General features: G+C 35.9%; 2 protein-coding genes across 2 annotated transcripts; both read left to right on the forward strand.

The window, feature by feature from the left end:
- Positions 1-4,135, forward strand: LOC762609 (metalloproteinase inhibitor 1). The gene is made up of 4 exons (XM_001198302.4): positions 1-496; positions 984-1,205; positions 1,707-1,831; positions 2,344-4,135. The coding sequence occupies exons 1-4, from the start codon at positions 352-354 to the stop codon at positions 2,839-2,841; spliced, it is 990 nt and encodes a 329-aa protein (XP_001198302.2). The 5' UTR covers positions 1-351; the 3' UTR covers positions 2,842-4,135.
- Positions 4,136-7,070: 2,935 nt separating this feature from the next.
- On the forward strand, positions 7,071-15,633 carry LOC575130 (metalloproteinase inhibitor 2). Its single transcript, XM_775549.5, has 5 exons — positions 7,071-7,179; positions 8,735-8,883; positions 11,354-11,569; positions 13,470-13,597; positions 13,821-15,633. The coding sequence occupies exons 2-5, from the start codon at positions 8,739-8,741 to the stop codon at positions 14,190-14,192; spliced, it is 861 nt and encodes a 286-aa protein (XP_780642.2). The 5' UTR covers positions 7,071-7,179; positions 8,735-8,738; the 3' UTR covers positions 14,193-15,633.
- The last annotated feature ends 1,155 nt before the right edge of the window (positions 15,634-16,788 follow it).

The following is a 16,788-nucleotide window of genomic DNA, read 5'->3' on the forward strand; positions in this document are numbered from 1 at the left end:
CCCTGACAAGGGAGTAAACACACTGAGCGGAAGAGCCAGAGAGGTGTGAGTGTGTGACTAGAAATGTGTGCATAAATAGGAGAGCTGAGCTACCGTTGGTCAACAGTTAGCTCTCAGCAGCCAACCAGATAACACCTGATCACCACAGAGAGAGAGAGAGAGAGAAAAGAAGAGAACTTGACTCCAGCCAGCCAAACTCAAGTGACCATTTCTAAACTTGTCATCAACAGAGCTTCTGCTATACTTATTTGGACAATATCCATTCTTACTTCAACCAGCCTTCATCTATCTGCAATATTTTCACACTTTTCATAGCTTGAATCAGGTGTATTTTCAGCAATTTTTAAAGCCATGGCTCATTTATCCTCATCAGTGTTTCTTGTGAGTGCTTTGATCATCTTCTTAGAGGTAGCGTACATCGTAACGGTGTCTGAAGCAAGTTGTGCCTCTTGCCCCATCACACATCCTCAACAGAAGTTCTGTAATGCGGAGTTTGGTGAGTTGATCTATTTTTATATCTTCCTTAATCTACAAATTCATAGCAAACATAACTAATTAATTTCAATGTCCCTTGTTGTGTCTAGCTGATAGTATATTACTTCTTTTATTAAGCTATTATTCCCACTGATTCTGATTTCTATGCTACCAATTTATAACTGTTCCACTGCAGTAAGAAGCAAATTCTTCAACAGATAATAATCTATTGCAATAATGATTCTTGTTTGTAAAAATTAGTGGCAAAATCATTTTTGAAAAAAATACATTCTTAATGTTTCTTTGAATAAGTGAATTACCTTAATTGGAAACAAGTTGAATTATATCACATAATAGTAATTAAAAGCTGTTATCTTGCTCTGGCAAAATATTTGGGATCTTTAATGAAGAAAAAAAGTGCAAATTCTCTTTTCCTTGCCTTCTTTTCATAATAGATTTATATCATGTGTATTAAATACTATAATGATTTTTTCCCTCTCATTTTACAGTTTACAAGGTGAGACCTATCTCATGGCAATATGTTGACATTGAGGGCAATCCTGTACTCTATGCATCACAAGCCTACGATGTCCAGTATAAAGTCAAAGTGGAGAACGTCTTTAAAGGGCAAGAAATTTTGGCAAAGGATGGGGCAATCATCTTTCTCCACTCGCCCAAGAACCTGTGCCTCATTGACAAGCTAGAGATGGGCATCAAATATCTCATCAGTGGTAAGTTCACAGATATCACTTTTTTATTAATTTAAATTGTTGTAAGGTCAACTGGATAAAAAATTTGTTGACATTGCCTTCAAAATTGCAGTATAATAAGTTCTGATACAGCAAATAGAAAGAACAAAAGATAATAGAAAATTCTGAAAAGGAACAAAAATGGGATAATGTTTACTTAGGAAATAAAAGAGTGTGACTTTTTCCTCGTAAAAGTAGACGTTGAAAGTATAGTATTAAGCATGATATAGACCGACATAACAGCTACATTCAAGTAATGCATTTCTTTAAATTCTGAAAAACAAAATTAAACATTGCCTGATTAAGTGATGACTTTGAAGAATTTAAATTTTCAAAATACTTAATTCTGCTATATAAGATGAGGAACAAATGAAATTCCACATTTCACAACATTGCCTATTGGCCTGACTTTTAAAACCGATGCAACAAAGAAATAGTATTTCATAAACATTCAAAATATTGTTTTCTTCTTTTCCTTTACAGCTGATATGCGAGGAGAGATTATACAAGTAACAGCTTGTGGAATTGTTCAAAAGTGGTCTGACCTCACCCCATCACAGAGGAGAGGAGTGAGAGGTTTCTACCAGTCACAGTGCTCCAGCTGTAAGGTAAGAGCACAACTTGTTTTCCTTCTTATTCTTAACAATTTACAGAGAGAGAGGGAGAGAGAGGGAGAGAGAATGAGAGAGAGAGAGAGAGAGAGAGAGAGGGGAGGGGGGGGGGGGGGGGGGAGGGAGAGAGCAAAAAGCAACCATAAAGAATACCTGTCAAAATTGCATGAATATAAAACATTTATTCTGCATACAGATATTGTTATTTAGGGAAATCTTATACAAAAATGAGAAATTATGCAACTTATTGGATGGGGAAGTTGATGCATTGGTGGAAACAGAGTAAGACACAGTTTTTTAAAAGTGTTCAAATTCCTAATCAATCATTTCAAAATTGTAGATTCCGATATTGCATAAAAGTTGTTTTTAGATTTTAGAATAAGCAATATAGTATAAATATGTAATTCACTTTTGGCCTTCGCTTCAACTATAATCATATACCTTTGTGAATAGCAATTGTAAAGTAAATACATATCTAATTAAATTGTTATGTTCTCTTTCTTGATTAGGTCTTTGGGTCAGCAGTCCAACGTTACTATGGAGGTGACGAGATCATTGACGAAATGAGCTCTGGACTGTGGAGCAAACGACAGTGCTTCTATAACCCTCTTGCTTCCGTAACTTATGGCAGCGAAGAGTGCGAGACCAAACATGCCTACTGTGTCCATCAAAAAGATGGTGTTTGTGGATGGGAGGGTGGAGAGGCCTACGAGCAATGCTTCCGCCAGAGAGAGTACAACTGGCAGCTGATGCAGTTCGCAGAGATCGGTCTTGCTGCCTGGACCTGCCCTGAGCAATGTAAGGACCTCACGCCTAGGAGACTCAAGTACAAGTGCAAGAAAGCCACTAGGAAGATGCCACCCTGCAACTCAAGAGACACTGTCAGAGAGTTTGAGCCTGAAGCTGCCTTGGAGGCTGTACGAACCGTTGATCCTAACACCATTGATGAGGTTCCTCCTACTGAATCACCAGAGATCTTAGCAGCGCTATCAGCCCTATTCGATTAGATATTGTCAAGGTTTTATTGGATGATGTATTCACTTTTTTATCAAGTGTGTGGCAACCATGGTCCTCTTTTCATTCTTAGAGTAGACTCATACACTGCAAGACTCTGGTCTATAATATTTAAGGATTTTTTAAAAACAATAATCAATATTATCTGAGAATTAAGTGGTCATTGGATTAAAAGGAAATGGTTCCAGTGATTGAGATATACCTGCAGGCAGAGATAAATATATCTTTATCACTGTAATATTTTTTGCTCAAATTTAATGATACATTTTAGTGAAAATTACCACCTTCAAAATTATGTATTTATAGTTCTATGATCTTATTTCACTTCATTCTATTTAATTTTTTTGGTTATTGTTTATGATATGAATTTATGTCAAATTATTGTTTGTTATACTGGACAATATAAAAATTTCTACCTCTGAACATTCACAAAGTATTCAGAAAATAAGTATTTATTACCAATCAAGGGCAATGTCATTGATTGCCCCAATCCTAGCAAAATATTTTTGAAGAAAAAAAAGAATATTATTTTAGACAGTTATCAGTATTCAATAATGTGAAAAACCAAGATTATGTTCACTGTTGTGAAGGAAATTGCTGCGAAACAGGGTCTTTGATTTTATGATTTGTAAATATTGGTTTTTACCTCAGTTCAAAACATGCTGCAATAAGTGCTAGAACTGAAAAAATTGAAACTTATATTATTTCAAAATAACCCAGGATAACTAGGTTGATTGTTATACTGTGTACATGATCATTACATAATTAAATTACTTGATATAGTTGTCATATATAGCATGTACAATGCATCCCTTCAAAATTTAAAAAAGATTGTGACGTTAAAGTCTATTTTGATGCAATTGCAAATACTAATGTTCTCCAAGAGTGCTACAAAAATAATATAAAATTCATAATGACTAACCAAGAAAAGTAAAACACAACTTTATATTTTACACAATTTCTTTTTGCTCCCAAGTCAGTGCTTCTACCCATTTCAAGTTTCATATACTTTGGTTTTTTTGTGTGCAGATTTTACATTCAAATTTCTCTTTCAACCTTCACTCACGGACAGGAAAATAGTCTTTCTCTCTATGCAAGAGTGTCTTATTTATTATTTCATTATCTCTTTCTGAATGTTGAATAATTTATTGAGCATGTATATGAATGTTTTCTCGATTGTATCTTTACAATCATGATGTCTTTACTTCACCATTTGGCAGCTGTGCAATCTTTTGTATGTAAAACTTTTGTTATTAAATATTCTATATACTCTTCATGTGAAGGAAATGAACTGTATGGCAGGCAATGTTTCTTGTAATTAAGGTGATGATGTAAGAGTGGAAAGAGCTGACAGAGACACAGAGAGTCAGAGAGGGGAGAGGAAGAAAAGGAGAGAGTGAGAGAATGTGAGAGAGGTTGATATGGAGAGAGAGAGAGAGAGAGAGAGAGAGAGAGAGAGAGAGGGACAGAGAGAGATAAAGAGTCCAAGAGAAATAGAGAGGTAGACAAAATATGAGAGAGAGAGAGAGAGAGAGAGAGAGAGGGACCATTTTTCCCCTCCTCAACATGCATGTAAATGTAGAGAGTAAGCTTGTTTCAAATGACAGCACTGACGAAGGAACGATAAGAATGATACGAAAACAGAACAATTCGTCCTTGTTTTCACGAAGTGACGGTAGCGAGGAAAATCGTAACGCAAAGTGAATGCAATTTTTTTTCACTACCGTCACTTCGTGAAAACAGCGACGAATTATGAAAGAGCATGTAAAGAAAAGCATGGGAAGAATAGAGGAGTTGAGAGAGGACATTTCTTTGAATCTGATAGAAATTAAATATGAACATTTGATCACTCTGTTGATCACAAAGCATAAATAATTGTGGTATCTTCATAAGTGATAAAAGGTGAAAGATCTCAATAATTATATAACATTTCAATAAGATAGAAATACCCAGATACCTGAACCTCCTCCAATAGGATTTATCAGCTTGCACTAACCAATGAGCTTGTGACCATTGGTCATCCCTTATAACTATTGACCAATCATGGCTCATAAGTAGTATTAGTATCAAGTGACCATGGTCATCCCTTATAACTATTGACCAATCATGGCTCATAAGTAGTATTAGTATCAAGTGACCATGGTCATCCCTTATAACTATTGACCAATCATGGCTCACAAGTAGTATTAGTATCAAGTGACCATGGTCATCCCTTATAACTATTGACCAATCATGGCTCACAAGTAGTATTAGTATGAAGTGACCATGGTCACCTATGATAACTATTGACCAATCAAGGCTCACAAGTAGTATTAGTATCAAGTGACCACGGTCACCTGTGATAACTATTGACCAATCATGGCTCACAAGTAGTATAAGTATCAAGTGACCATGGGCACTCCATCTGTGTCAGAATGTATCATGTAACACACTATGGATCTCAGCAGACTATATCACTCAAAGATCACAATTTGCTGTCATGAATCTTTGTGTTGTTGTTTCCCCAAAATCATTATTGTAATTATCAAACCTTTCAAACAATTCATCACTTTCCATGATGATGAACAAAATAAGAAATATTTATCGGGTTACCTTGGATATTTCCATGAAAAACTGTTATGGAATTGGTTACCATGCCAACTTTGTTATTACATTGGCGTAATCAATGGCGTAAAGCATTGTTTGTCAGGAAATCAGCTAATTGATTACTTGCAGAAAATACAAGAAAATCTAAATCTCTGTGAAACATGACTCAGTATACTGCACAGCAACTGTTATATGCAGTATCACTCACAGTATCACTCATCGGCTAAGAGAGAGAGAGAGAGAGAGAGAGAGAGAGAGAGAGAGAGAGAGAGAGAGAGAGAGAGAGAGAGGGAGAGAGAGAGAGAGAGAGAGGGGGGGGGGATGGATGGAGGGAGGACAGTGAGGGAGAGACATAACATTGGAGAGATAGGGAGAAAAACAGACAGTAATTTTGTTTTAAATAGAGATAGGATAGGAGATGGTGATAGAGATAAAGGTGGATGGATGGATACAGAGGTAGATGTCAGGGATATAAAAAGAATAGAGAAAGATAAAGTGGCGAGAGAGAGAGAGAGAGAGAGAAGAAGGGAATGAGGGATTGAGGGAGCAAGGGGAAGGGGAGAAGGGAGTGAGATAGGGAGGGGGAGAAGGGAGTGAGATAGGGAGGGGGAGAGTGCAATTTATAAATAATTCAATAGAGAAGAGCAGTGAATGTACGAGACAAAAGGGAAAAGGGGGGGGGGGAAGAGAATCTAGGGAAATACATTGAAAGGGACCCAGAGAATAGGAGAAGAGTACAGGAACAATCAAGAAAGTGGACAAAGGTGGGGAGTCAAAACTATTTCAGCAATAAAAGAGGAGTCTCAAGATCTCTCACCTAATTTAAGTTGTCATAATTTCTTAAATCAAATTAGACAGAGAACACAGAGCTAGCATTTCTTTGTGGGGAAAAAAGCCAGCCTTCGTTCCCCCCCCCCCCAGGGTCTAATTCGACCTATATACCACTTTCATTCCCTTTTAAATCTGAATAAAGATGGGAGAATTTTCAATTTGCATTAAGAAACGCTGTCAAGACACAATTTGTACCTCACAATAACTTTCAATTTCAGCCAATCAGAAAAAACTCCTTGTATGATAAATGAAAACATTATGCCATGTATTGATAGGGCATGTGACAATGAGGGCAAAAGTAGAAGAGAAGCATGGAAGAATGTATAAGTAAGCATTATGAAAGGGTATTATTAATATTAAAATCATTTTTTATTTGAATGGGGAGCAGATTAAGTACAGGTTGACTGTGATAATATCATCAGTATGAAATGGGTCTTTATCAATCATATTTAAACCCAGTGGTTGTCAACATCTTGTTAAAATGACCTGTAAATCTGCTATTAAAAAAAATGAAATCCTACAACAGTTATGCCCAAGCCAATAAACTACCCCTCAAATATTGGTGTACCTTGAAAAGTGGTACACAAACAAGTACTTAAAGCATCTTTTGTCCACTATTCTTAAACACTGTTACACAAGGATCCAAAGCTTGCCCTATAATAGCACCTAACAATAAGAGAACATTAAGCCCCACAATGCTCATTCAACACAATAGCAGTTACCCCAACACAATACTCACTTTACAATGCAGTAAAAGGGTATAGAAAGATTGTGAAGTGTTTACCGTCTTGCTTGGTTAATGCCTCCAATCCAGAGAGAAAGGAAAAGGAAAATATTTCTCCTATACTTCCGGTAGAGTTGAGAAGCTTTTCATTTCTTCTGGTACCTCGCTAGTGGTTGGAAATATTGCCAAGGTGAGTGTGTCAGCATCACTCTTTTACATTTTCTAAGATTCTTTTACACATTTTGCTCAAAAGAAATAGTAGGACATCGATCTTGACAATTGCAGGTAACAAATATGACTTTTTAGGTGATGTTTTGACTATTTGGAGCCAGAAAGACGTTCACTCAGTCAATATGCCATATGACTCTGAACAGATAATTTCTCCAGTATGGCACAGATCACAATTTCCAGAGAAATCTGAGTTAATGTTTTGGCACATAAGTTCTGATGGCATCCTTATTCCTGTATATTAAGGGAATGCCACGTCTTCATGATGGGATTTTACATTCTGTAGGCCACAAGAAGACCTAACGTTTCAAATGTTTACAAGTTTACATTAAAACAAAAAAAATGGGATGCTTCGTAATTTCTTCAAAATTTTAGGTAATACGTAAGGAGGCCACAAGGCCTATAAAAATATTCATCAGCGAATTTCAAAATTGTAAAATAATTTGTGTACCCTTGTCTGCAAACCTGTGTTTCTCTGTAAGGCACCCATTTCCTTTTTGGAAAGCTGAACTTTTGTCACTCATAATAAAGCAAATCTAGTAGATGATCCTTCTCGCTTCCTATCCAAAATAGTATAGTAATGCTTTGTGCTATCAATATCATTTTGATATCATAGTCTTGTCTTTATATCACAGCAATTGATGATTTTATTTTGTTAACGATACAAAGAGTTGGAAAAATATTGACATAAAGATAAAGTGCAATTAGCGGTAGGCTCCTATTATCCGAGACAGATCTAGAAGGTTAAGACTTGGAAGGCTAAAGTCCAATCAATTCTGGTTTTATGCTCCAGACTAGGATTACTTGAAGAGGAAATTATTCAAACATTAAAAACATAAATCAAGTATATTTGTAGTTCTTTGGCAACCATGCAAGGAATGCAAGCTTTTCAGCTACATGTGGATCAACATACACCGGCAGCAAATATTGTTCATTTTTAGAGAGACAGAGCATAGAGTTGGGGATGGAAAATTAACTGAAAGGATTTATGCTATTCATTTGTAAGTAGCACATGCATGAAGGATTGCTTCGTGTCATTAGCCTTGAACCAAAGGATCAACCTTCAACAAGCCTTCTGCCGGAGTCCCAGACAATATTCCAATTTGTTTGTAGCAGGTATTAAATACTATCATATTAGTATCAATACATCTATTTTGAGCTGTCTTTTGTTACGACTTACATGATAGATTGCAACTGTTACTAACAGCTTCAAAGGATGAAGGTTTTATAGCCCCGATTTTCTGTTATTAACGGGCTTCAAAGGATGAAAGATTTATAGCCGCGATCTTCTGTTATTACACGGATGATGTAGTACTCTTATACCGGTGGGAGCTGTTCATTCAGGTAGCACCAGGTCTCGATAATTAGCTGAAAACGTGCTGGGGCTCAATAACCACTCATATCATTGATATATCTCTCTCCATATCAAATTGCTCATTTGTTGCTTTAAATAGAAACGCCTTACCTGGTTTTTGCCATATTCCCTCATCTTGATACACATTGTCACATCTACTCAGCACCATGGCGATAAGAGTTGTAGGTCCACTACTTGTGACCCTCGTGATCCTGGGCTACTTCCAGACATCGATGGCCTCCTCAGGTATCAAGTGCAGCCATACCTGTTTATCACTGCATCCTCAACAACGCTTCTGTGATGACGATGTAGGTGAGTTTCAAAAAATGTTTAGTTCTTGTAAAGTTGAAAAGTGACTTGTGATCTCTCTCATTTTATGTACATCAGATTGGAAGGATATCATACCAGTCTGACTTGTTCTTACTTCACCAGGAGTATTGAGATGTATCAGTTCAGATTCAGATTCAGCTCATCGTAGAAGTGACCCCTGGAAAGGGGTGTTCTTCAAATAGTCATATATTCCAAATCTAAGAACTTGCTGAAAAGATTTGACCAAACTTCATTCCACATGTGTGTAGTCCTATTCTGTGTACAGTTTCTTTCAAAGTAATCGCATGCCCAGTAATTAACTTCATCTTTAAAAACAGACATAATCTTGCAACAGTTTCAGCTAAAACATAGGATTGATTAGAATTGACAAATTTCCCCCCAATTAAATTTTTTTAAATCCCAAATTAGATGAGATTTTGAAACTCTTTAGTATATGCATACCAGGTAACGGTATCACTAAATATTTGTATTGTGCTATATTCAACAATTTCAGAGAGAATATACTAATTCAATTATTGGTAATGATGGCTTCTTTTACATACAACTTATAAACATATATTTTTAGATTTGATAGGAGACAAAATACCTAGATATAGTGAATACACACACACATATAAACAAAATCCAAAGATAATTGCAGCTATAGTATTTTCCAAAATAAAAATGAAATGTCACACCCCAAACTCCACCCACCTCTGGAAATAAGCTAACAGGCAGGAGGGGGTGTTGGGAGGGAGCGTTGGGAGGGGGCATCCCTCTTGTATCCACCTTCTAGACTGTACATTAATTGTATTTAACTTGACATAAACACCTTAAAGGTAATACAAAGTTTTGGTAATATTTCAACAGGATTGGATTATGAAATTTAAAATTTGCATAACCATTGTGAAACCTAGTGTTAGAATAAGCAACTTTTAAAAAATTGGGCTCTAAAATGCTAAGGATTTCGAGAAATTAAAATATCAAATTTATCGGTACTCCCGATACATTTCAAATAGTGCCTACGGCCATACAATGGTAGCTGCGACCATGAAAATCTCGGAATATGCAGTTCTGATTTATAATTTCCAAACGGGAATAGAAAATCAGTCAATTTTAGACAAGAAACATTGTTTTGAAGCTAAAGTAATATCAAACTTGAGAGGGAGCTATACAACATAAAGAGTTTATTATTCACAATTTCATCACTTTAGCCTTGATTTCAACCGCGACAGCGATCATTGAATATTGTAGGATCGCAAATGCTTCCAATATGTTCATTTGATCCAAAGTCACGACCCATACCAAAACTTTGTATTTACCTTTCAGAGGCTGCCCCAGGCAAATTAAAGGGAAAGTCCACCCCCAAAATAAGTTTGTTTCGAAAGAGGCATGAATAATAAGAAAATCAGGTGAGTGAAAGTTTGAGCAAATTCTGAATGAAAATAAGAAAGTTATGAATTATTGAAGTTGTGATCAATCAAATACAAATTGGCAACTCTATGACGTATCATGCGAGCTCAACTTCCATTTGCTCAGTACTAAAAAAATCTAAAATTTTCATTTTCCCTCAAGAAAAATTTCAACCATACATGCACCCTAAATATAATAATTGCAAATATGTTTCTATACTCCCCCCGCAAGGAACAAATATATATTCCGTCATCAATAACGAAGAAAACATGATTTTATGGAATATTATGCACAAAGCAAATGAAGGAGAGCTCGTATAATAAGTCACAGAGTTGCCAATTTGTATTTGATTGATCACAACTTCAATAATTCATAACTTTCTTATTTTCATTCAAAATTTGCTCAAACTTTCACTCACCTGATTTTCGGCTTATTATTCTGCCTCTATCGAAACAAACTTATTTTGGGGGTGGACTTTCCCTTTAATGGAGCAATAATTGCTAACCAAATTTGCACTCACATGTTTATTCACTAAGCAAAATGATGTGAGTGAAAATCAGGGAATCATTGGAAGAACATTCCATTGATTTTTTTCCAACAAGACAATGACACTCCCTATAATGTTTGCTGACTTTTCACACAGAGTCTGACAACATAAATCTGCTGTAACTGCCATATATCCACTGTATTCAAATTACACATTTAAAGGAAAAAATGCATAACTGGGTATAAGCAATCTCCAATAGATTGTAACAAAATATTTTTTTTCCTTAGTAGGTCCATGCTAGAAATATTAAAGATGGTGTACCATCTGAGAATTTTTTTTTTGTTCAAAGAATTTTCTGTGCTTTTATTCCTTACAAAATAGTTCTGAAGATGATAATCACATCTCATGTCTTCTTCAATGTTGATAACCAGGTGATACAGTATTTAAAGAGTAATTTGTTATGTATGGAGCTAGAGGGGCTATAACTCTGTTTTAAAGTATGAGTTAACACCCTTCTGGCACTCAATACACAATTCAGTCTGATTAATTTTGTTTTGATTTTCTCTCAACCAGTTCTGAAGGTGAAAATCATGTCCCGGTATTTTGTGAACGCCAAGAACGAGGTAGTGCAGCATCCCTACAGTAGTTTTGTTCGCTACGGGGCACGGGTCCTTATGTCCTTGAAAGAGTCACCATTTGCCAAGGAGGATGAAGACATCTTCTTCTACTCTCCAAGCTATGATTGTTCTATAGCGGTACCAGAACTCAAGGATGTCTATATCATAGGAGGTAAAGTACTTCTCACACTAAATCCCTTTAAGACCAATTTTTTTTGTTTTTGTGTGTTATAACTCTTTCTGTGCAAATTTTGCTTCTTTTTTTTCCTCTAGTTTTTTTAACCAGAATCATGACTGGTGTTTACTTTTGAAACACTTTAGTTTCTTTCCTAAGGCCTTGTAAAAAAAAATTGCACTGTACAAGGAGTAGAATACTAATTCCTGTTTTATAATACAACAAATATTTCTATGCATAAAAACATTTGTAAAATTAAAATGAGTTAACTTTGAATTACTTTTCTGCATTTTGTTCCTATTTTTTTCACACTGTTAAAGATCACATTCAATTTTAGTAAGCGCCCAACAATCATCCAATTTCTACCTGGCAATAAAATACTGAAATATGTAAACATGCACTACTCTGTGTAAGACCTTTCAGATTTTTACACTGAAATCATGGATGGAAGATTAAAATATCTCTTCCGTTTAGATCTTTTTATTCAAATAGAACACTTTGAGACTATCATGAATAGACATTATATTCAAACCTCCTTTGAAAGGTATAGACCAGTTTTGGATATGCTCCCCTCTCAAAAAATGAAATGGAAGCTCTTATTACCAATCATGTGAAAGAAGATGTTTTGACTAATACATGATGATACAAATTTTGCCGGAAACCGCCTACTAATTGATATATTTGGTAAATTATCATATCGATCCGGCCTGGATAGATATCGCAAATGCACTTCAACATTGAACATTTGGGCATATATTTCTCCTTTTTTGCGAATTTAGGTTGAGTTATTGCCATCTAAACCTCTAAAGGCAATATTGGATGGATATTTTGCACCCAAAACCCTTGAACCACAATGTGACTACTACCGGTATATATCTTTAACTACGATTGCTCTTCATAATCCTGAAAGCTCATGTATAGATCTCTAAACTCATAAATTTAGTCATTGGGTGAGGAGTTGGGTATGGATGAAGTTTCAAAAAAATATCACAGGAGTGTAATAAAATGGTGAACAAGATCTATACAACAATTACCCTTGTGGTGCAAACATTATGGAAAAGAAAACCTGGAATTTTATTACTGATAAACTTCATGCACTAGCGGCAATAACATGTACTTGAAAGGGACTCGCATATAAATCATCTTGAATTTGAAACCATTGTTAAGGTGCCAGCAGGCTGATGACAGCACTGCTTTCTTTTCATGAGATACCCATCAATCACCAAAAAAAAAAGATTTGATTTGAATGCGTCTGATGTTGTGAACATTTTTTGTTTTCCTATTCGTCTGACGGCAATGGGAATCTTCAGTTATTACACACACTTATACTTTTTGCGTGAATCTAAAAGTTATAGGTGATTTCGCCCTCCACCTGAACACCTTCAACTTGAGAAAGAAAAAAAAAAAAATATATATATATATATATATATATTTTTTTTTTTGAGAAATCAACGTGTACATCATTACTATAATGAAAAAAAAGTAGTAAAAGTTAGTGGCAACCTTTGCAAATAAGCACAAGCCAACTGAGGAGCAGACAGAAAGTGAAATAAAATGATTTTTTTTTTTTTTTTTCTGAATTTTTTTTTTTTTTTGATGCTTTTTTTTGGACTTAGTATTGTGTTAGCCTTAGACAGGCATTTTGTTTCTCCACTCTGAATTCAGATGTATATATAAGTATATGTGCCTTTATAATCTGTGCATATATTGTCTGCCAGGGGGTCATTGACACATTGCATGTGGGGACTATAGCAACAGGTTAACACATTGCTATAGTATATGCGTCAGTGAGCTACCTCTTACGACTCCAAACAGACAATATGTTCTGTCACTGGTCTTAATTTTTCTTTGATAAAAGACCACTTTCAATTTCTTTTTGTTTATCATTGATCTGTAGGAAAGGTTATAGATGAACTGCTGGTCGTCACTTCATGTGATGGGATAGCCATGAGGTTTGATAACCTTACATCAGACCAACGAAGAGGATTCAAGGACAGATACGAGGAGCAATGTGGCTTCTGTACGGTAAGAACAGCTAGCTAGCTAACCAGCTTTTGCTCTGATTACAACTGCTCCAAGATTTCTCTTGTAAAAGGTCTAAGGATGGGGGTGTACTACATGGTTATGTGGCTAGAGAAATCGTTGAATGCCCCCTTATAAACCAGGGTAGAAATACCTTAGTAGGTATGGATTACTAAGTGGGATGTGTTTGATAACATTGGAATATTCTTCTTATCGTCTTATTCAGATCCAGGGGGCTGGTACCACCAAATACATAGGGGGTGACCTGGCAGAAGATGGGCAGGAGTCAGGGTACTGGAGTCCAAAAGAATGTTTCTATAACCCCTACCCATCCGTCAGATACGGCGGGCAGGACTGCGAGACCCTGTATACCTTCTGCAGGCCCCACCCAGATACCGGTGAATGTGCGTGGGAGGAAACGATGGACTATGATGACTGCTTCGACGCCAGAGAATCTATCTGGTTCTTCACTGAGAAGAGCCAGCCTGCCTATACCTGCCGGTCTCAGTGCATGGTTCAGCCCACCAAGCTCCTCAGGTGGAGGTGTCTCAAAGTCATCAAGAAACTAGAGATGAAAGGCTTAATTCAACGCTGCTAAGTATATATTAGCACACATGACCAACGGCCTATAAGACCAGCAACCCATGAGACCGACAACCCATGAGACCGGCAGCCCATGGATGGGACTAGAAATCTTTCAGGCCATCTGATTTTTGAAAATCACTCATTAATTATAAAAATACTGGCTTATACAGTAATGTGTTTACATGGGCAAAGGAACTTCTTTCTTCATCAAGATCTAATTAAATTTTTAGTTTCATTATACATTTCATTACATACCATTCCTTTATCTCAATACTATACATCCCATCATCTTTGAAATTCCTCTTCATTTTTGTTAAAAAGTGGTGAAACCACTCTAGACATTTGCGGAAGTTTTTCAGATCAACTAGGAAGATCCTGATTTTTAGATTTGGAAATCATTACCTTCCTTCCAATTATAGAGAAGTTTTACAGCGTATTGGTACTTTTAAAGGGAATAGTCTGACATTGAAATGGATTTATAGTATTCAGGTCAGAATGAATCAAAGTCTTGACTATTTCATTTTGTTAAATTGCAATATATATAAATATTTATGAGATGGTGGTAAATTTATGCCTCTTAGTAGGAAAATATGATATCATCTCATCTGCAGGCTCTATTTAAAGAGTAAATTACATCATCTATGATTAACATGAAGTGATCTAAGGCACTGCCAATTAATAGTTGTTGCCTAACCAGCCCTATTTGGTGCGGGTATTTAAATAAACCTAAATTTACAGATTTTTTTTTGTAATTGAATATATAAACTGTAAAAGAATTTCATATTCATGTAACAATAACTTGAAGTTGATACATATATTTTAATTTATGCCAACATCAATTCAGATTTTCTAGGTTTTAGAATGCATAGGTAAGTTCACATGCCACTTCAATCCCAGAAACTTTCACAAGCACAGAAAGGTATGGCATGCCTGTATGTTCATATTCTATGCATTGGTAAAAAGGGTCTTCCAATGACGTGCACAAATTTGCTTCCACACATGATGTTATTTACTCAGTCCGAGCCCTGAATAGGACAGGTTAAACTCCTTGGAACCCAAACGCTTGTCCTTCACCTCAGTGCCTATTGTCAGCTCCTATACTTGGGGGTATATGGTGTGAATTGTTCCTCTCTCTATTGCAGATTGTTTGGGTACCAAATAAGTCCGCCCATAGAAGCCATGTTCACTTTGGCACTAATTGTTATTGCTCCTGGACCGGGCAAAACATGGTCAACAATGGCAGGCGAAAAAGTCAAGAACTAAGTTGTCGATTTTGCTTCAAACTCTCTCACGGATTGCACAAGCAATGGCAATAGATTTGTGTCCACGCAGTTTTCCCATCTCATTGTATATTGCACTCTCATTCTGGAGTAGTCATGGTGTGATTATTCCTTGGAACTATTTGGAGTCCTTTTTATGTGGTGCTAATAAAACCTTGACTTTTTCTTTGGAAATATTTGCAGAGAAATGTCATTTTTGGTTCAGAAGTGATAATGTTTTGTGAATGAGCATGAGAATGTGGGTGTGGGAAAATGATGATTCAGTGGTCCTGTGTTGCATGTAGTGGAAACAAATATACTGAGTGTATTTGAATATTAATGATAAGAACATAAAGGGAATAATAAATAGAAAATGGTTAAACAGTGAGAGATAGAAAGATAGAGAGAAAGAGATTGAAAGAAAAATAGAGATGAAAAAATGGAGAGATATAGAAAGAGAGAGAAAATAAGAGAGAGAGAGAGGGAAGAGAAGAGAGAAAGAGAGGGAAGAGAAGGGAGAGAGAGGGAGAGAAAGAGAGAGAGAGAGAGGGAGAGAAAGAGAGAGAAAGAGAAAAAGAGAGTTTGACGTTGGTACTGGAAAATGAGGGGATGAAACATCATATAAAGTGAAAAGAGTTTCACTCAATACAAATACAAAAATAAATATTTAAAAAAAAAAACAATGATGCAGATAAATACAAAAGAAAAGGGCGACAAGGCGATAATCATCTCCTTTCATCCAGTAATGAAATGAAATAATTATCCATTGTCCAATATATGCTGACAGAAACCAGTATCATATTCACCTGATTAATGGGTCCTTTCCATCGACCCATGACAGTATAGACACAAACAATAATTAACTAACACCTGCAGTGCTATCAAGTCGTATCAGATACATGAATAATGAGCCAATTTTTCAACGATTGTGGCTATTTTGTTTCTTTTAATAATTAAAGCTTCTACCAACTATAAGATTTATTAGGCAAGCTTTGATCCACACCTGTGGACTTTCTCAGACCCAGTAATTCTTCATACTTGCTGTAAGTGAAGAAGTGAAGAATTGTTTGGCTTGAGAAGGTCCACAAGAGAGGATGAAATATTGCCAACTACATTTTCAAGTTGGTAGAAACTGATACTGCATGTTATGGTTACCACAACAGATGTTAGTTTTTTGTTTCACACAAATTTTGTTATATGGTTTCTAATTCTCCAATTAGTGAAGCAGGTCGTATTTCAAGAAGAAGAAGAAGAAGAAGAAGAGGAGGAGATGGACAAGCTCTTCTTTGTCATATTTCCTTTCCAATGAAAAAGTAGAATAATAGAATATTCCTAAACTTGATTGGAAAT

The sequence above is a fragment of the Strongylocentrotus purpuratus genome, unplaced genomic scaffold (genome assembly GCF_000002235.5).
Source record: "Strongylocentrotus purpuratus isolate Spur 01 unplaced genomic scaffold, Spur_5.0 spur5_scaffold_6, whole genome shotgun sequence".
NCBI lineage: Eukaryota > Metazoa > Echinodermata > Echinoidea > Camarodonta > Strongylocentrotidae > Strongylocentrotus > Strongylocentrotus purpuratus.